At 40.9% G+C, this 21,646-nt stretch overlaps 1 protein-coding gene across 3 annotated transcripts in view; it reads right to left on the bottom strand.

Annotated features, from left to right (window-relative positions):
• Positions 1–21,646, bottom strand: part of NEDD4L (NEDD4 like E3 ubiquitin protein ligase) — a 351,255-nt gene that overhangs the window by 259,857 nt on the left and 69,752 nt on the right. For all 3 annotated transcript variants that reach the window (XM_074952404.1, XM_074952405.1, XM_074952406.1), the window contains exon 2: positions 9,607–9,680. In XM_074952404.1, coding sequence (XP_074808505.1) covers positions 9,607–9,680 — 74 coding nt within the window. The remainder of the gene's footprint in view (positions 1–9,606; positions 9,681–21,646) is intronic.

Raw genomic sequence — 21,646 nt, 5'->3', positions numbered from 1 at the left:
ATGTGCTACTTGATTAGGGGGCTGGAGCACATGACTTATGAGGAGAGGCTGAGGGAACTGTGGTTATTTAGTCTGCAGAAGAGAAGAGTGAGGGGGGATTTGATAGCATCCTTCAACTACCTGAAGGGGGATTCCAAAGAGGATGGAGCTAGGCTGTTCTCAGTGGTGGCAGATGACAGAACAAAGCCCTGGCTAGGATGATTTAGTTGGGGATTGGTCCTGCTTTGAGCAGGGGGTTGGACTAGATGACTCCTGAGGTCCCTTCCAACCCTGATATTCTATAACAACAACAAAGAAATACCATTGGCTACTTCCTCTCTGCTTGTGTTGAATGCTGTTCAGGAAGGAAAACATCTCTACTCTTAGTGCGCTGCGGTGATGCTGTGGTCAAAAGCAGCAAACTCCAGATGGAGCCAAGATATCAGAAGGGGCTTGTGAAAGGAGCGAGAATGCATTTGTGAAATGAACAAGGTCCTGTAGCACAGACTAGCAATGAGCTCTACAAACACAGAGGAGAGAGGATCTTGTGCTGGCAGATAAAAACCAAGGACCTGATTCTCTTCTCCTGCACTCACTTTACCCTGACTTCAGCTGGGTTATTTCTGGTTTGTTCCCATGTAAATGAGAGAAATTGGAAAAGAAAGAAATTGAAAAGTGGACAAAATAGGAGAGAGTCCAGTGGAGGGCAACGAAAATGATTAGTGGGCTGGGGCACATGATTTACAAGGAGAGGATGAGGGAACTGGGCTTATTTAGTCTGCAGAAGAGAAGAGTGAGGGGGGATTTGATAGCAGCCTTCAACTACCTGACGGGGGGTTCCAAAGAGGATGGAGCTCGGCTGTTCTCAGTGGTGGCAGATGACAGAACAAGGAGTAATGGTCTCAAGTTGGAATGGGGGAGGTTTAGGTTGGATATTCAGAAAAACTTTTTCACTAGGAGGGTGGTGAAGCACTGGAATGGGTTACCTAGGGAGGTGGTGGAATCTCCATCCTTAGAGGTTTTTAAGGCCCGCTTGACAAAGCCCTGGCTGGGATGGTTTAATTGGGGTTGGTCCTGCTTTGAGCAGGGGGTTGAACTAGATGACCTCCTGAGGTCTCTTCCAACCCTGATCTTATATGATTTTTCAACAGCAATCAATGAGAACAGAATTGACATAACCAGAAGAATTCAGCCACATTTCACACAGACTTGCTCAAAATTGTGTTCTTAAAATGCCAGCAGCAACCTGGAGTCTGTTGGCTCTAGCGTTCCCACCACTGAAGCTAACCCAAGGGTTTTAAACAGAAAATGTAGGGCAAATAAAAGCTTGCTGTCCTAGATGCCTCAGAGCATCTCAGAGTTTAGATGCCTCAGAGCAGGGACTACTTCTACTTGTTCGTTGTACATCAGTGAACCCACTGGTGGCACATACTGAACAATGATGCAGTTAGAAGTAAAATATAGTTTCCTGTTAAGGATTTTTTTCATCATTCTGTTGCAAACCTTTTCATTTAAAAAAAAAAAAAAACTTTTAGATATGCTATACATAAAATTTTGGTTATTTTTCTCAGACTCTGGAAGTAGCAGCAGAGTAATTTAGTCCCTTTTCCAAACACACCTCTCCATTCTTTCCAAATTTGCTAGAGTAAGAACGTCAGCATAACAATGTTGTAATTTCATACAGCCAATAACGAATGTATTGACTTCTATTTTGAAAGCATTTCATGCATGCATACACTTATTAAAAAAGATTTGCCCATAATTATGCCAAATAACCCAGCAATACATCCAACCAAATTCCATCCTCAGAGATGTCGTAGATACCCAACACAACTTTTTAATAATTCTGAATTAAGATGACTAAACGTTAAATCCCTAAAATATGTTTATTTTTGTAATAAACAATTTTTAAAAATCATTATAAAATTTTACATGATGTAAAAACAAGACAGCAGGGGAGAGGAACTACATAAAGTAAATCACTCAGAATTGCAATATGTGATTTATGATGATCTCATTTTATGAGCTAGTTAATGTAAAGTATTGCACTGGACTAGCGACATGGGCCCTAACTTTCAGGGGCTGCTAAGCACTCATACCTCTACATTAAAGGCCTGTCTACATGGGGAAATGGATTGGCCTAGCCATAGCAGAATAATTTCACTGGCAAAACTACAGTATAATAATTATTCTGCTATAGTTATGAATCCATTTCCCCACATAGACAACACCTAGATTAATAGAGTTACGTTCCACACTTCCAAAAATAGATCAAATCTATTTTATTCATATACTTAGAAAACAGATTTACAGCATGATCCTGTAAATACTTATTACTGGGAGAGTCATCAGAACCACCACAGCAGCCTCACTTAAGCAGTGAATGGGGGAATTAATCACGGGGGGTTGAGGGGGGCGTGACAAGGGAAAAAAGGATGAGAAGATCATGTACACATCACTGAAATGTTAGTAAACAACACTGTCAGGACATGAGACTATATTTTAACATTGCAAACTCTCTGAGGCAGGAACCATGTGTTTGTACAGTGACTAACCCACTAGGACTTCAATCCTGACTGAAGTCTTGGGCACTATCACAATACAAATACATACATAAAAAAATAAATACAGCACTGTTTTCAGTGTGTATCGCGCTTATGACTCATGGTTTTATAATTTGCACTGGATGATAAACAAGAGTATGAACTCCTTCAGTAATTTAACTCAAAGATTTAAGGTAACAATCATTTTTAGAGACGGAATTAAAAAGTTATTCAAATCATAATGCTTTAATTTCAATAGCAACCTCAAGTTGCTCATGCAATAATGGTTACACAAAAACAAAGCTGCTCGTGGAAATTAACATTCTCTTATTGCCCAGTGCACAGCTAGCAATGTTCCATCCAAAACGACAGAGTTTCACGAGACATTGATTTACAATACTTAAAAGTTGTTATATAGCTAAGATCCCTTGTGCGCTTTTTTTAAACTGTGCCATACTGATTAGACCAAAAAAAGATGAGACACAGTTATTTCAATGTTAACAAAATTGCTTAGGAAGAAATCTGGCACACCTAGAAATCAATCCAATTTAGCTACCACTATGAAATGGAACTTTACATTCCAGTGGAGTGTATTCTTATGTCAATGATGAGGGCTACTCTAACTGCCAATCTGTATTTTTTTTGTACAATGGGTCACCTTAACTGAACAGCTCTCCAATATCCTGAATTACAGCCTAACTGCAATACCACAGACCAAAAGCAGTTACAGTTTTTCATTTAAGGAAAGAAAAAAAAAATTGTGGAGTCCAACTTTTGTTTTAAAATACTTTCTCAAGTACTCCAAATGATAGTGATTTTCTTCAGAAGTAATCAGTGGAAAAAGAGGACTTTCAAACTCCAACAATTCGCAAGTGATCATTTTTAATGTCTAAAATTAAGATGACCCATAGCAGTAATTCCTGATATTAAATACTTAAAAGAAAGCCCATTGAGATGGTTGTATATATAAGATGTAACATGTTTTGTAAGGCACCTTTCATAGGCACACAGTAGTGTTCACATTATTGTGCCCCAGTATTAAATACTGCTGTGACAACCCTGAAGTAGCTTATCAGCTACTCTGACTGTAATTATGCAGTACTCATGCTGGTTTTCAAAATAACATTTCATTAAACACTTTATGAGTCACTCATTCCAGAGATAATACGTGTTTCAATATTTAGTGTAGGTCACCTGACTGCCCTCCTCACACAATATTTTTCGCTTTTGAAAGGAGACAGAAAGAAAGCTCTGGGAAATTGACAGCCTTCAGTCATCCAGAGAGCACATGATATATACAGCCAGTATCTGTGAGCAATGATGCCCCACCAACACAGGGAGTGACATCCTGTAGTGGCAAGGCTATGGGATGGGTGTATCATAATGGAGTGACGTTTTCCCTATATCTTCCAAACTGAACCTTTTTGGGGGGGTGTCAGTTCACCCAAAAGTGCTCATGTGTACAACAGCAGCAGATCCTCACGCCATAAGAACAGCCATACTGGGTCAGACCAAAGGTTCATCTAGCTCAGTATCCTGTCTTCCGGCAATGGCCAGTGCCAGGTGCTTCAGAGGGAATGAACAGAACAGGTAACCATCAAGTGATCCACCCCGTCGCCAATTCACAGTTTCTGGCAAGCAGAGGATAGGGTCGCCATTGATGGACCTATCGTCTATGGACTTATCTTGTTCCTTTTTGAACCCTGTTCTTGGCCTTCACAACATCCTCTGGCAAAGAGTTCCACAGGTTGACTGTGCGTTGTGTGAAGAAACACTTCCTTTTGTTTGGTTTAAACCTGCTGCCTATTAATTTCATTGGGTGACCCCTAGTTCTTGTGTTATGAGAAGGTGTAAATAACACTTCCTTATTTACTTTCTCCACACCAGTCATGATTTTATAGACCTCTATCATATCCCCCCTTAGTTCCACACCCCAAATCATATTTGTTACCCTTTTCTGTACCTTTTCCAATTCCAATATTTCTTTTTTGAGATGGGGTGACCACATCTGCACACAGTATTCAAGATGTGGGCGTACCATGGATTTATATAGACGCAATATGATATTTACCTATTACCTATTCCTTTCCGAATGGTTTCCTAACACTGTTAGCTTTTTTGACATTGAGTGGATTTTTTTCAGAGAACTATCCACAATGACTCCAAGATCTCTTTCTTGAGTAGTAACAGCTAATTTAGACCCCATCATTTTATATGTATAGTTTGGATTATGTTTTCCAATGCGCATTACTTTGCATTTATCAACATTGAATTTCATCTGCCATTTTGTTGCCCAGTCACCCAGTTTTGTTAGATACCTTTGTAACTCTTCACAGTCTGCTTTGGACTTAACTATGTTGAGTAGTTTTGTATCGTCTGCAAATTTTGCCACCTCACTGTTTACCCCTTTTTCCATATCATTTATGAATATGTTGAACAGTACTGGTCCCAGTACAGACCTCTGGGGGACACCACTATTTACCTCTCTCCATTCTGAAAACTGACCATTTATTCCTACCCTTTGTTTCCTAAGTTTAACCAGTTAATGATCCAGGAGAGGACCTTCCCTCTTATTCCATGATAGAGTATTTTGCTTAAGAGTCTTTGGTGAGGGACCTTGTCAAAGGCTTTCTGAAAATTTAAGTACACTATATCCACTGGATTCCCCCTGTTCATGTGCTTGTTGACCCCCTCAAAGAATTCTAGTAGATTGACAAGGCATAATTTCCCTTTACAAAGGGGGGCGGAGGTTGTAGGGGCTCATGGGCCAGAGGTGTCAAGCTGCTGATGGGAAAGGGCACCTGAGAGGGGACAAGGAGCATCAGACAGGGGTCGGAGGAAAAGAATCTATGCCTCCCACTTTAAATGGCTTTCCACAGCCCCTGCTTTCACCCACCCCACCTTTCCTTCCCATGTGGGGCTGCCCAGATAAGAGCTCCACTCACCAGCCAAAAGGCAGAGACAGAGACAGACTTAGCCAATGGGGGAGCCAGAGGAAAGAGTCCACCCACCAGGTGCCTGCATTCAGGAGAAGGGGAGGTAGAGGCTCCGCAGGCCTGGAGCACATGTGAGGAGGTAAAGAGGACATCCACCAGTCCACCTCTTAATGGGGGAGAGAGGACGAGCACCCCCACTCCTGCACTGCAGAGATTGGGCCACACGAGGAGTGTGGGTTCAGCACGCTATACAAAATAGACATCGTCACACGCATTTACACCAGAAGTCTGCAAAATAGAACCTGGCACTATCAGAGATCTTTCTGGAGAAAGGCACTGAACTAATTTGCGTAACTCCCTCTTTGTTCCTACCTCCACCCTTTTGATTCATTGCTCTCCACCTCTGTGCTTTCTCCCACCTATGAACAAGAGAATGGTTCAGGCTACGTGGCCCACTCAGTTCAGTTCTCTGAGTCTGCCGAAAAGGGTGGCAACCATGATGGGCTTTTCCATGACATGGACACTTACTACCCAGCAGCTAGTCTGCGATATCCACAGACTTCACAAAACTAAATGTGTCACAATGGCTTTCAGCTGCTGCCGAGTTTGACAAGATTTGAACCAGTGACAGAGTGTTGAAAGATTATCCCATCACGATTCCCCTCCCAAAAAAAAAATTATTTTTTTTTAACAGGCGACAGAGTTATGCTGTGTGCGTGTTCCCCTCCCACCCACTACCAACAGAACACCACCCTCTTTGATATGACTATTTGAGTGCTATTTTAGGAGATCTGACACATATGCCATGCTTCAGAAAATTTAACAAGCTTTAGAATTTCACACTTTTCCTCCAGCCACTTTTATTTGAAATTAGGTTCTACAGCATAAGTAGTGTAGAATTCCATTCCTCATTGATTATTGATTAACTCAACACAAATTTATCAGCATGATAATTTTTAGGGGAGGTATGCCTAACAATTACATTGGAATGATACGGATATTTGTGGCAAGCACCATGACTATAAAACTATCAGCAAAAAGTGCAAGTCCATTTAAAAAAAATTTTTTCCCACAAAAAGCTTTCTGAAAAGCTTGTCAGCTCAGCAGTGCAAGCATTTCGGTAAAATTGATAATGTATGATGCCACATCATATCATTTTTAGCAAATATCTATTTCAAACAAAGTTAAAAACATACTCCAACTTATGTTTTCAACTGTTTAGCTTAGTGAAAACCCTACTGGACTTGAGACAAAAGTTACTTTAAATATTTAAGGGCCATACCAATAGAACGCTTTGCCAATTCACACAGTTTAAGCATTTGAACTCACAGAACACTGATTTTTGAGTTTTATCCATTCTTCAGCAAACTTCAGACTTTCTTTTGATTAAGGCATCTTAAATATGAGAGGTTTGGCTGATGAGATACTACAGTGCCAGGGATTCAATTATAAACTTTCCATGTATCCTGTAAAGAATTACATGTATGCTAAGGAATTTTTCATTTTCCTCAGATTTTTTTAAATTTGCCACTACACCCCAACACTAACATTCTCTATGATAAGAGAATTTGGCCTACCCAAACACTAGTTTATTTTGTTTTTTAAATAAACTACATGAATGGTCACATTTAGTTAAAACTTGGCCAGATTTATTTTCTTCATTTGTGACAATTAAATACATGAAGCCAGTCATTGTCTATACCAGTACAAAAATGTTGGAGGCCAAATTAAAGTGATGAAAATGCAAAGTTAACAAAATATAGTTCTACTCTTAATTTTTTTTTTAATGGAAATTGTTTTCTCCATTCTCCAGAACACCCTCCTCCAGAATGTGTTCCCCTTTTCCCTCTTCCCTTTGCTACTGCAGCATCTCACCCTCAGCTGCAAGAGTAGGTGAAAGGCCTCCCATGAGATAAATGCTAATGGGGGATATGCAAGCAATTGTACTCCGGTAGTGCAAGTTAGCCAACACTACTAACAGTAGTGCTACTAATCTACTCAGCAAGCACTACGTATCTGATCACTTCTAAATATGAGCCACTTTATTGTTGCTTATGGTCCGCAGTCAAAAGCTATTTCAAATAGCAATTTTAGGGGAGAAAGAAAGGGCTTTGTCTTACCACATTCTGCACATATCTACCAAAGGAATGTTTGTTGCAAGATTCACACACACAAAAATCAAAAGGTAATTAAACCGTCAATTACTGCTTTTAAGTAGTTTCAAACTAGATAATCAAGCTTATGGAGTACAGTTTTGCATAATTAAAGAAACACAAAATAATCATAGGGAGGCTCATTAATACATTAAGAAGCGAGAGTTAGTTGAGTAATGGAGTCCACTTCTTTACCGTCAGCACTAAACTGGCTGCCAGTAACTTTTCTGGTGGAATTCAAGCTGTGGGTCTTAACCTAAAAAGCTCTAAATGGTTTGGAAACTACCTCTCTCCTCATGCAACATGGTTGAGGTCTGCAGGGATACTCGAGCTAGAACCTACTCAGTTTAAAGGGGACTTGAAAAGGGGGTTGCTGGCTGAATGATTTCTGTGAAGGGTCCTTAACTTTAGAATTCACTCCCTCACTATCAGTGGTCTCCAGAGGTTTGGATTTGTTTACCTTCTAGGCACACTCCAAAAATTCTCAAATATGCCCATCCTATTAATTCGCATGGTCGTTCATGAAATATCACTTCTCAGAGAGAGAGAGAAAGAGAGAGTGTGTTTTTACGTTTAAGTGGACACTCCTTCAGGACTGCAAGTTTTGGCTTGGGCTGTCTAGTACAGTGATTATTAACCTATAGTCTGCGGACCCCTGCAGGTCTGCAATCTGCATCTAAGAGATCCGTGAAAGGTTGTCAGTTACCACAGAACAGTAGTTTTCAACCTGTGGTTTGTAGAGCCCTGGGGGTCCGTGGACTATATCTAAGATTTCCAAAGGAACCACACCTTAATTTGAAATTTTTTAGGGGTCTGCAAATGAAAAAAAGTTGAGAACCACTGGTTTAGTGCATGTAACATAAGACTAGGCTGGGAGCAAAAAAGTGTATATGAATATATAAATTGTTAAAAGGAAAGGACTTGGAAGTAAGCAAAGCAGCCTTTCCATACTTTTTTCATCAGAAACACTTAACCACAGCTTTCATTTCTGCCAGTTGTCACCCTGTTTGGGGTTACATCAGTGCAGACCATGGTCTGGTCACATTCTGTTGATTGACAGGTAGCAGCAACTTGTGTGAAAATTGGCTTATGCCCTCTGGCAGGCTCTCTCTCTTCATCCAGACACCGTCTTCAGTTGAAAAACTTCTGTAATTCTCACCCTAACTGAACTGTGAGCCTGCATATTCCAGTGATTCCTGAAACACTTAGCAGGTGGGGAAAAAAAAAAACCAAAAAAAAATCTGTGAAATGGCTGCATAAGTGCTGACTCCTCAGTCTGATAAATCTTTCACTTCACTAAATCTGCATTTTATTAAACAGGCCCTTCCTGTGGAGTGCGAAGGCTTCCTATTTGGCAAAATCATCAGCATGGTCTCTTCCATGCTCTTTTCACGTTAACACTTCCTAGTCTTCTCCCACATGGACTGGGGTGGGGAAACCCTTCAAACCACCTTCTTTTTAAAAGGCAGAGTACACAGGAACTGTACCAGTGACATCTAGATAAGATTGACTGCCCTAACCACAGTGCCCCCACACACCCAAAAAACAAAAACAAAAACAAACAAACAAAAACAATAAATCACAGTGCAACAATCCTACCAGCACAACTGCTGCTGAAACCAATAGTAGGAATGGTGCTTTATCAGAAACTAAAGTGAGTTACTGCATCCTTCATGCCTTCTGCCCCTCTTAAAATCAGAGGGGAAGAAAAAAAAAGTCATTTTAAATACAGTATCTAAAACCACTACCAAAACTTGAGCTACCTCCTTGCGTAGTGCTTATCGCAGAGGCAGAAAACAAACTGGAGAACACTACTCTGTGGTGTGGGAGGGCCTATCCCAGAGGGTGTGAGACTAAATTGCTTGCTAGCCTCCTAACAGACATCCCATGATCTACATCGGTTGCAATCACATCACAGAATCTTTCACTGTGTTTATAAACAGCTATAAAATTGCTCTGGTGCCCGTACTATAAATTTTTATGCAATACACATACCTGGCTCCGAAGATGTCTTTTTTTGCTAGATCAATGCCAGAAACAACCTTAACTCTGAGGAGTCGAGACTCGTCCTAATAAAATAGGAAAGAAAGAAAAAAAGAAAGGTGTTTTACTCATGCAAATACAAGTGATCTTTGAAGGTATTCGAGATCACTACTTCCCAAACATGAAAGAATTGAGAGAGTCTCTGAATAGAAGGAGTCTGGTCTATTTTTCAATGCTGAGTTAAATTCTGAAAACCTTATGGAGGGAGCTCTACAGTTCAGCTCCCAGAGAACAGTGCCAAACAGAGACATGAAGGGCTCTTAGTCCCGCCATAGTAAAAGCTGGCAAGAATATAACTGCCAGAGTATTGAAAGGGGGAGAAGGGGTGGGAAGGATGATTTGCATAAGAGGGCCATCTGAAATCTCAAATGATCCAGAGAATTTCCACAGGAATTCCTGCTTCTCATATTTCAAGTTCATCTCTTCAATACAAGGTCATATGATTTTGAAAAGGACATTTATTTTGGTATTAATTGCCAATAGTGATATTTTTATCATTTTTTAATCAAACGTGTATTTAATAGTACCAGTGCATGAGGAAAGAAAAACAACACACAGAAACAGCAAGTGAGATCTAGATATGGTACAAAATTTCAAGTATTTATTATCTTGATTTCTAACCCACCCACCCCCAGATTTCCCACAAGCAAAGGAATAAAGCAGTGTTTCTCAACCAAGGGTATGTGTACCCCTGGGGGTACAGAGGTCTATCGAGGGAGTACATCAACTCATCTAGATATTTGCCTAGTTTTACAGCAGGCTACATAAAAAGCACTAACAAAGTCAGTACAAACTAAAATTTCATACAGAGAAAGTAAGCAATTTTTTTACTAATAGTGTGCTGTGACACTTTTGTATTTTTACGTCTGATTTTGTAAGCAGGTAGTTTTTAAGTGAGGTGAAACTTGGGTGTATGCAAGACAAATCCGACTCCTAAAAGGGGTACAGTAGTCTGGAAAGGTTGAAAACCACTGAAATAAAGGACATTCTGTGTTCTGGCCGATACAAAGCTTAAAAATAACTTTTCAGAGACCGGTGTGGCAGTTTCTGAAAACGCAGATTACCAGCTCATCACCTTGCACAGCAGTTGATCATGCGGACACATTCTATTGTCTTTAAACATCAATATTGACACTGCTTTTTTTGTGCGCTGTGCTTTGGCCAGCCTTTTTAAAATAAAAAGGTTGTCAGCAACATGAAAAGAATCCTCTTTCAAACCCCTCCTTAAAAATACTCTCATTTGCAGCGATGCCTACAAAACCCTTGGTAACAGTTAGGCGGTTCGTGTGCTAAGACCAGTCTGTCATACTGAGCAATATTATCTCACTGTTTCATTGTACTCCCCATCTGCCTGTGTCCACCTATTGTCTCGTCTTAGGTTGCAAGCTCCTTGGGGCAGACACTTTTGGGGCGGGGGGAGGGTGTCTTTCTGTGTTTGTACACCATCCTGGTGCATGACTAAGGCTCCTAGACAGGCCCCAAGTAAAGTGTGGTGGGGGAGGGGAAATGGATACACTTTACCAGGGCCCAGTCCAAGGGAGGGGCCCGGCAAGAGGGCCACAAGCCCTTCACCATGAAGAAAAAAAGAGACAGGCTAAATTATGGACATTTAAGTTTGACTTAGTGTTATGTATATAATCTCGGGGAATATGTTTGTGCTTCTGTATCTGTGTGGGATGGAATGGCAGCCCATTGTTATGTGTTTGCCCTGTGCCCAGCTAAATGTTGCTTGGGGCCTGGCTCCTAGGTGCTACAGTAATACAAACAAACAGTTTGGGGAAAGATTCCATTGAAACTGGTTTTGCCATCATATGTACAATTTCACTTTTTTTTACATGCAACCACCTTATAATAGTGGATGACCCTAAGGTTCAATTATTGTAACTGAGATGCCCGCTGCTCGTAGCTTGTTCAGAAACCAGTGAATTTCTTTCATGCAAAGGGGGCAGGCATGGAAGAACGCCAGGAAATAATCGTGGGATAAACTGTACAAGAGGGCTTACGGTTGGCATCATTGTTAAGGACATGATAAACGTTGATAAGTAGTGAGGGACAGTCACACAGGGCTTTATAGTGAGACAGCTACCTGAACTCATGACTGTTATTTAAGGTTTCCACCATTATGTCTAAAGTCAGCAGGTGACTGGGCTTTATACTGTGGTGGTATTTTGCCCCTCCTTACACTTAAATACATGCTATAAAGTATCATTCCACTCAAAGGAGTTTTGAAATTCTCCTAAGTGAAGAAAGTTAAAGTAATGGATGGGACTCAGGAACTCCCAAAGCACACCAGTTCAAGAGCTGTACTAAATGGAAGCTTTAAATGCATGGTTTAGAGGTTTTGTGCTGCATTCAGCCTCTCTTGACATCTTTAAAAGAAAGCACACACAAGACAATGCATAGCGCTAAAGATTGACCCAGTGTGCTAAAAGAGAGAAACGGTCTCAGACCTGCCAGTCTTTGTCCCCCAAGAAGCAGAGGTATCGCATATAGCTGTGCTCGAAGTTGGTTATAGTTTTCATAGAAACATGAAACAATTTAAAAAAAAAGTTTAGTAAGGTCCAGCTTGTGCAATTAAACTGAATTCCCAAACAAATCACAACTCTAATTGATCAGCCAGTAAGATACTTTTGATACGCCCATTGTTTGCAAGGGGCAAGGTGAACTTTGTATTACATTGTAGTTTATTTGCTTTTTTTTTTCTTCTCCAAATGAACATGAAGTTTAAGTTCTATGTACCAAACAGAAAAGCAGAAATAATACAATAGTGGTCATTCAAATTAGTGAGCTAAACAGTCTGCTACCATCTGAAGTACTATTATCCTCCTAGGAAGGAATTGCAATAACCAATCTTACAAGGACGTGTTGTTCTTATGAGATTGTCACAAATTAAAGGCCTGATAAAACTTCCTTTGAAGTCAGTTGGAGTCTCTTCATTGGCTTCAAAGGGTGTACATCTTATGCTAATTTGAAATGGAAGATTTGGGGGAGGGGGGGTTGGGAGGGGGAGATTTGATTTTTCATGGCTAAAAGTTTATTAACCTGATTCACTGCCTCTGCCCAAGTCTCCTCAACAGAGGAAATATACTAATATGATATTTGATAGTATGTGCCACATGACATTCTAGATCAGCAGTGTTCACTGAAATCTTATCCTTCTGCTTTCCTCACACTGGATGGGAAAACTGAATGAGAGTAAATCCTCAAAGACAAAGACTTGTACCACCATTCTTCCTGATTGGACCTCAAAAAGTACACTCTTTCTTCACTATACTGCTTCCAGGTGCATGTCTTTAAAAACAGATGTTCCAATAAAGGCACCACTCCATAAAGCAATGCACTTTCCGCAATAAGGAGTTTTAGGTAATGCATGACAAGGATAAACTATAGGAAAGACATTTGTAACTGTCATTATTGATATATAAAAATCAAGTGGAGTATTTTTTTAGACAGTTAAATATAGAGCTTTGAGACCCTCAAAAGTGATACATTAATAGTCTGCTTTTCCCAACATAACACACAAGTTTCCATTTCCTGGCTCTACCAAAACTACCATTAAATAGCACCATGAGTCAGTAAAGAATGCTAAAGAGATCATCACTTATGACCCATACAACAATGGGTTAATTCTTAGATTCCAAGGCCAGAAGGGACCATTGTGATCATCTGATCTGACCTCCTATATAAAACACAGGCCATAGAACTTCCCCAAAATAATTCCTAGAGCATATCTTTTAGAGAAACAGCCAATCTTGGATTTAAAAGTTCTCAGTGATTCACCACAACTTTAGTAAGATGTTCAAATAGGTAAGTTAATTATCCTCGCTGTTAAAAATTTACACCCTATTTCCAGTCTGAATTTGTCTAGCTTCAACTTCCAGCAATGGTATTGTTATACTGTTCTTTGCTAGTCTGAAGAGCCCAGAGAGTAGTTATCAATGGTTTACAGTCATGCTGGAAGGGCATAACGAGTGGGGTCTCTCAGGGATCAGTTCTGGGTCTGGTTCCGTTCAATATCTTCGTCAATGATTTAGATAATGGCATAGAGAGTACACTTATAAAGTTTGCGGACGATACCAAGCTGGGAGGGGTTGCAAGTGCTTTAGAGGATAGGATTAAAACTCAAAATGATCTGGACAAAATGGAGAAATGGTCTGAAGAAAATAGGATGAAATTCAATAAGGAAAAATGCAAAGTACTCCACTTACGAATGAACAATCAATCAGTTGCACACATACAAAATGGGAAATGACTGCCTAGGAAGGAGCACTGAGGAAAGGATCTGGGGGTCATAGTGGACCACAAGCTAAATAGGAGTCAACAGTGTAATGCTGTTGCAAAAAAAAAAGCGAACATCATTCTGGGATGTATTAGGAGGAGTGTTGTAAGTAAGACATGAGAAGTAATTCTTCCTCTCTACTACGCTCTGATTAGGCCTAAACTGGAGTATTGTGTCCAGTTCTGGGCACCACATTTCAGGAAGGATGTGGACAAATTGGAGAGAGTCCAGAGAAGAGCAACAAAAATGATTAAAGGTCTAGAAAACATGACTTATGAGGAAAGATTGAAAAAATTGGGTTTGTTTAGTGTGGAAAAGGGAAGACAGAGGGGACATGATAACAGTTTTCAAGTATGTAAAAGGTTGTTACAAAGGAGGAGGAAGAAAAATTGTTTTTCTTAACCTCAGGGGATAGGACAAAAAGCAATGGGCTTAAATTGCAGCAAGGGAGGTTTAGGTTGGACATTAGGAAAAATTTCCTAAGTGTCAGGGTGGTTAAGCACTGGAATAAATTGCCTAGGGAGGTTGTGGAATCTCCAATGTCTAACCTGCTCTTAAAAATCTCCAAACACATGTCAGGAATGGTCTATATAATTAGTGCTGCCAGGAGTGCAAGGGACTGGACTAGATGACCTCTCAAGGTTCCTTTCAGTTCTATGATTATTAAACATTTGTTCCCCATGTAGATACTTAAGGCATGACTTGATTCCACTCTATAACCTTCTCTTTGTTAGCCTCAGGGAGCTCAGTATCACTATCAGGCACTTTAGCAGTCAGCCACAGTCGTGTTCTGTGCTGGAGTTTTGGGTGCTTCTAACAGTGTAGTGATTATTGTATGTTTATGGCTATGACTGGGTATTTTCCTGAAGCTATCAATTATGTGGCGCTCGGTGTACATTTACAAGTACGGTTTGCATTCTGCAATATTTGCTGTAAAACTAATAAAGATTTCATTTTCCAAAAATAGACTTCTATTGCATGGAAAAACAGTGCAGAAAAATCAATGTGCAAAAAAAACCCCAAAAAACAAAAACCCACATCCAACGTTATACAATTTTTTTTTAACAAATTAACGGGGGTGAAACTTTTAAATAAGAAAAGAAGTAAACATTTACATCCATTTGAGTGCACAAACAGTCTGTTGTGGCTACATATACACCAAATATGGTTCTCAGAGGTCAGCGTATGTAAAGCTGTGGTTCTCCTTGCTGTCCCACAGCATGGAGTGGTACAAGTACTGATGTGTATGTGGGGGGCGTAACGCCATGTGGTTCTCCAAGAACTGCAAATGGTGAATACTCTGATTTTTGGACCAGTAGGTCAACCAGGGTCTGCAGCTTTTGGGTTTACTGCCTGAGAAGACCTACTATGACCTAGTGCATTTTCCTCTCCTTGTCCTGGTAGGACTCCTAGGCCTGTTTCCTGTCCTCCTCTCTCCCTACTATTGGTCATATTGGCTCTCCAAGCCCTTTATTTGCAATCCAATACAGCGCTGGTTTGCAGGATCTCAAAGAACATGTCCTCTCTAGTCCTCTTCTTTCTCCTCCTCATCAGGGGCATGACGGTGGCACCCCCCAAGGTCACCGTGCCAGAAATAGCATCAGATTTACAGTTGCAAGGGAGAGGGAAAAGTAAGTTTCAAAAACTCCCTTCTGTTATTCCCATAAACACTTCTAATAAGAAATACTTAAAAGCTTCAGTGTTGGAGCACCTCCACACAATAGCACTCTACAGCCCCAGCCAGGATGCATATACCCTGCCAGGGGAAAGGAGAAGTAGGGGAAGAGAGAAGAGGATTTTCAGTCGCATGAAGCTGTAATATTATTTCAATCCTTATTCCACGGGTACAAGTATAGGGAAGTGGCAACGTATATTGGCACTATATCTATACACACACACACACACACACACACACACACACGAGAAAGACAGACAGACAGACAGACATGGGCCCGGCACCATCTTTAAACACTGTAAGGAGAAATGCATGCACACACATACTCACTCAAGTTCCCTTCCCCTTCGTCAGGTTCATCTGCACTCGCCTGGCAGGACTGGCTACACCTCAAATAGGTCCTGGCTTCGGGCATTGCTGGAGTCCCCTGCCATGTCTCCCCCCTTCTCCTCCTCCTGACTGTTCACAGAAGAGATCTCTAGCTCAGATTCCTCCAGCATATCCACAATGCTCTGTGGAGTGGTGGTATTGTCTCTGCCAAGTACAGTATGCAGTTCCTTGTAGAAGTAGTCTACAGTGCAGCACCAGATCTATTGTTGCAATCCCTGGCCTTGTGGTATCCCTGGTGCGGTTCTTTCACTTTCACACAACATTGCTGCTAATCCCTGTCATACCCCTTTGCCTGCAACTGCCAAGCAATCTGCTTATAGATGTCCATGTTTCTAGGGCTGATCTATAGCTGTGCTTGCACAGCCTCTTCTCCCCACAGACCCAGGAGATCCAATATTTTCTGTCTACTCCATACAGGAATGTCTAGTGCATGGAGCCAGTAAGGTCAGTTAGGCAGTTGGACCCAACACGGGTAAGTTGCTAGCTTTTCTCGTCAAGATGGACAATGAGACAAAGACATTTCAAAAACATGCAGGGACCTGCTTCTGATCTCCGTGACCCCTGCACAGCGGAGTTTAAAACTGTGACCAGAGTGGACATTGTTTTAGGGAACACAACATTGTGACACAGCTGCTTGGAGGACTTTTAGCGTCAACAAATGTCATGCAGCATCTACGCTCACACCTCAGTAGGTCAACCATGGCTCTAGAACATTTGGAGAGGTGGTTTTACTGCGTCACTGCCATGGGAAGTTTAAGTCAACCAGAGACAAATTTGAGTATAGATACAATGCAACTTACATTGACTTCACTTTGTAGTGTAGACCATGCCTGGGAAAGAGGTTAGAGAGGTGATACGTTTCAGAGTAGCAGCCGTGTTAGTATGTGTTCGCAAAAAGAAAAGGAGTACTTGTGGCACCTTAGAGACTAACAAATTTATTTGAGCATAAGCTTTCGTGAGCTCCGATCAAGTGAGCTGTAGCTCACGAAAGCTTATGCTCAAATAAATTTGTTAGTCTCTAAGGTGCCACAAGTACTCCTTTTCTTTTAGAGAGGTGATAGCTACCTTGCCTTAGTTCCTCAGCTGAAGCATTGGTATAACTAATATATTGTTTTGGTTTGTCTTTATTGAAAGATCAAAAGATGTTTCTGTCTTCTGACAGTCCCATAGAAAAAAGGACTTTATGATAGTGTTAAGATTATAAATACAAATCTACATCTTTAGGGATAAAAAGATAGCATATTGTACCTTAGAGAATTCTGGAGTATTTTTAAGGAGATACACATTTGAAAGCCAAGAATTTAGGATTGCCTAGCTTTTTCCTTTTTTTAAATGGACAAAGCATTTATAAGTTTGCACACCTGCGCACACAAACACTCACATACACCCTACCCTTTTTCCTTAAGCTTTTGTCATCTGTTAACTAGAAATTTTAGTTTTTTATACAATTTTTCTTTTTGTAAAAACAAAAATAGTTGAGTGTTGTTCAAAGCCCACAGTTAACAGGATCCTAAACTATGGTGAGTTTAGAAGAGTAGACTGTCGAACATTATTCATTTCAAGAAATAATGAATTACTCTTTACATAAGTGAAATTTAAATCTGATGTAAACCAGCGTCAGCATCCTCCTGGCCTTATGTGCTCTAGGAGTTTCTGAACACCAGAGCTAGGCCATATCTGGGGATTTCTTGTCCTATACCAGACACTCTGCTCCTTCTCCCCAAAACCGGTTCTTCACCTGAGCAAAATGTGATAACGTCCAAACAATGCACAAAGACACTGTAATAACCAGGGCCAGCTCTAGGTTTTTTGCCGCCCCCAAGCAAAAAATTTGCCTCCCCAAGCTTCGAGAGCATAACTGCCCCCCCTCCAAAAGGATGGCAGGAATGCCACCCCGAAATTGTGCCGCCCCAAGCACGTGCTTGCTTTGCTGGTTCCTAGAGCCGGTCCTGGTAATAACTACTTTGAGAGCTTCATTTGGGTAACGTTTAATTTAAATTACATTTTACAAGAATAAGTAACAGGCCAAGCCATTTCTAAGACTACTTTCGAACAAAAATATAGCAATTTACCAAAAAGTAAAATACTTAAATTTTTGTAACTTATCTCTCATTAACATATTGTTCAACTACACAAGCCTTTTTAGAAAAACATAGTTCTATAGCAGAGGAGCACATACCTAGGAACTTTAGGTGGTTTGATTCATTCAGTGTTGATGAAGATAGCAAGGGAGGTTACAAAAACAAAAAAAAATTATAACAAAAAGCTAAGCACTATCCTAATTATGGGGGTCTCCTTTATAAAGTGGAGAGCAAAACAATAAGCTCATAAAATCATTGTTAATTTAAAGTCTGTCTCCTACCACCACCCCCCCCCCCCCAACATCTCTGGTTAGAGAAAGGTAACATATCTGCAGTTGTAATCAAAAAGATTTCCTATACTTGAGCCTTTATCTTCCTCCTGAAGTTCTCATCCACAGCTGACTAGGCAAACTTTCATCATTCATTAACAATACACTTCTTCATCTTGTTTCTTGCACAAAATTTCTTCTCCCCCTCCCCATTAGTTACATTCTGGAATAGCTGCGTCTCCCATCATCACACATTGTAGAACTGGTGAACAGCAGCTGCACAAATTGTGCATTTATAAAAGCCTTGTAATTCAAAGTTTAATATTGTTCTAAATCAAGCAGTCAAAACAAAACATTTCAAAAGAGTGACATAAATTGTACTAAGAAAAGGAGTACTTGTGGCACCTTAGAGACTAACATTTATTTGAGCATAAGCTTTCGTGAGCTACAGCTCACTTCATCGGATTCATCTAAATGCATCCGATGAAGTGAGCTGTAGCTCACGAAAGCTTATGGTCAAATAAATGTTAGTCTCTAAGGTGCCACAAGTACTCCTTTTCTTTTTGCAAATACAGACTAACATGGCTGCTACTCTGAAACCTGTCATATTCCAAGTTGTTACTACTAACAAAACTTCTAGTAGGATATTCAACCTCATGGTTCAGGTCTTTAGCCAATGTCTCTCTCTTAGAAAATAGAATGAGAACTAATGCAGGTGGCAGATTATCCCACATCTGTCTACTGTGGGATTCTTATATCTTCTTCTTAAGCATCTGGTACTGGCTATTGCCAGAGACAGGCCACAGGATGAAATGGACTTTGGATAGGACCCAGTCTGACAATTCCTATATTGCATTTCATTCAGCTCATCTTACGGAGAATACATTCATAACCCCTGTGCAGGTTTCAACTCCGCTCCTGTCATTCTGTTACTATACATTTACCACAAACATTTTTCACATAACAAAAAAAGCCCTCACCCGAAAGCTATCCTTTCTTCCTTTAGAAATACAGGTAATCCCAACACCTCACAGGAATTTTCTAACCTTTTTAATCCTCCTTGCCCTGAGAGTGCAATGTTATATCCACCAGCCAGCAGAGCTTGCAAGGTCTTCTTAAAACGCCAGCCAGTGCCACTCCTTAATCAGTTAAGAGTTGCAGTTGAGCAACTGCAGGGACTGGATGTGCTATCCCCAAGCCCTTTAAAACCAGCCCTGGCATGGAATAAAACCTGGCGTTGTACTTGTCTCTCCTGCACTGCAGTATTAGAGAGCTTCTGTTACTAGGCTCTGGAACAGGACTCAGAATTAAACTACACCGGTTGAAATACGTCAACTGAAGAATCATATACAATATTTTGCTCTAATTCCATATAATTTAACACATAACATTAAAATTTCTAACTAATCTTTTATCTTTTTAACTATTGTCTCTTCAATTTTCAGAACTCTCTGTGTGTGTGCACATTTGTGTATGCATGCAGTCTATCCATCCAGCTTGTAGAGCTCTGCAACCATGAAGTGTTTAATGTTGGTTAGACCTTCAAGCTGAATTTAATTGCTAAGCACGTTCAATTTTAGTTTTGTTTTGACCAATGATTAACATGAAGTTATGTACTCTTGCAGCCCTAAAAATGGCGGGTAAGTTATTCTTTAGCAGGAAGCAAAAAATCTATAACCTCTTAACAGATTGCACAACTTTACTTTTTACTTTAATAATTCATCTTGCCATTTTACAGAGGACAGGCTTGAGTAAGTCTGTACCAACTCATGTTTGAGCTCAAAATTAGCTTTTCTCAGTCTCAAAAAGTAATAAAATGAAAAAGCAACTAGGTTCTATTAATGGCCAACAAATAAGCAAAGACCCAGTTCTTTTTTAAAAAAACAGACTAAAAAATAGCAGTAGTATTTACAAAATTATGGGAATGAAAGTTTAATACAGATTTTTCATGTTATAACATGAACTACACATTTGTTTTCCTGCAAGTGCCCCAAAGTGCAAAACCATTTCAGTATCTACTACATCATTCATGTAGCCCAACATGTTTCTAGGGTGACCAGGTGTCCGGTTTTTGACTGGAACACCCGGTCGAAAAGGGATTCTGGCAGCCCGGTCAACACCACTGACCGGGCCATTGACTGTCCAGTTGGCAGTGCCACGTAGCAGACTGGCAGGCTCCCTGCTAGCCTCCGTGCCACACAGCTCCCAGGAATCAGCTGGCCTGTCCCCCCCCCCCGGCTCCGACGCGGCCAATAAGAGCAGAAGGGGTGGCGCCTACAGACAGGGCAGTGCACAGAGCCGCCTGGCCGGACCTGGCAAAAAAGCTGGAGGGGGGACATGCAGCTGCTTCCAGGAGCTGCCTGAGATAAGCGTCTCCTGGAGCCTGCACCCCTCCCATGCCCCAACCTCCTGCCCCAGCCCTAATCCCCCGCTGCTGCCCTCCAAACCCCTATCCCCAACCCAGAGCACCCTCCTGCACCCCAAACCCTTCACCCCAACTCAGAGCCCGAACCCGCAGATGGAGCCCCCTCCTGCACCCTGAAGCCCTCATTTCTGGCCCCACCCCGGAGCCCGCACCTCCAGTTAGCTCCCTCACCCCTTACAGCACTCCAACCCCCTGCCCCAGCTCAGTGAAAGTGAGTAAGGGTTGGAGAGACTGAGCCACCGAGAAAGGGGGAATGTAGTGCGGGCGGGGCCTCAGGGAAAGGGCTAGGCTAGGGTGTTCAGTTTTGTGTAATTAGAAAGTTGGCAACCCTATAACTTTCTTTTTAAAATTGGTCTAAAAAACAAACAAAAGAAACAACCAAATAAAAGATACCATTGCTCTTTCAGTTTCAGTGTCTGTTTTTAGACTTCTCCAATTTTCAGGCAGAAAGTTTTTGGCCTTTGATTGTTTTCATCAGGTCAAATTAATGCTTTTCAGGAACACAGGTCAATTCATTAAGCTGAAGCATGTAGTTGTGGAGTTTTTTCTTGGAAGAGGGGTAAATGAAGAGAGATTAAAAAAATAGAAGAACACAAAATTAATATGCAACACATTCAGTGGATTAAAAGCTGAATAACTGATAGGTCTCAAAATACAATTATAAACAGGGAATCATCACTGAGCAAGCGTGTTTCTTTGGGGTACTGAAGGAATCGGTTCTTGGCCCTATGCTATTTAACATTTTTATCAATGACCTGGAAGAAGACACAAAATCAGTGATAAAGTTTGCAGAGGACATAAAAATTGGGGGGCAGTGGCAGACAACGAAGAGGACACGTCACTGATTCAGGGCGATCTGGGTCTAATCAAACA

The sequence above is a fragment of the Natator depressus genome, chromosome 5 (genome assembly GCF_965152275.1).
Source record: "Natator depressus isolate rNatDep1 chromosome 5, rNatDep2.hap1, whole genome shotgun sequence".
Lineage (NCBI taxonomy): Eukaryota > Metazoa > Chordata > Testudines > Cheloniidae > Natator > Natator depressus.
Note: the sequence above shows the minus strand (reverse complement) of the source record. Positions and strands in the feature narration are given on the sequence as shown.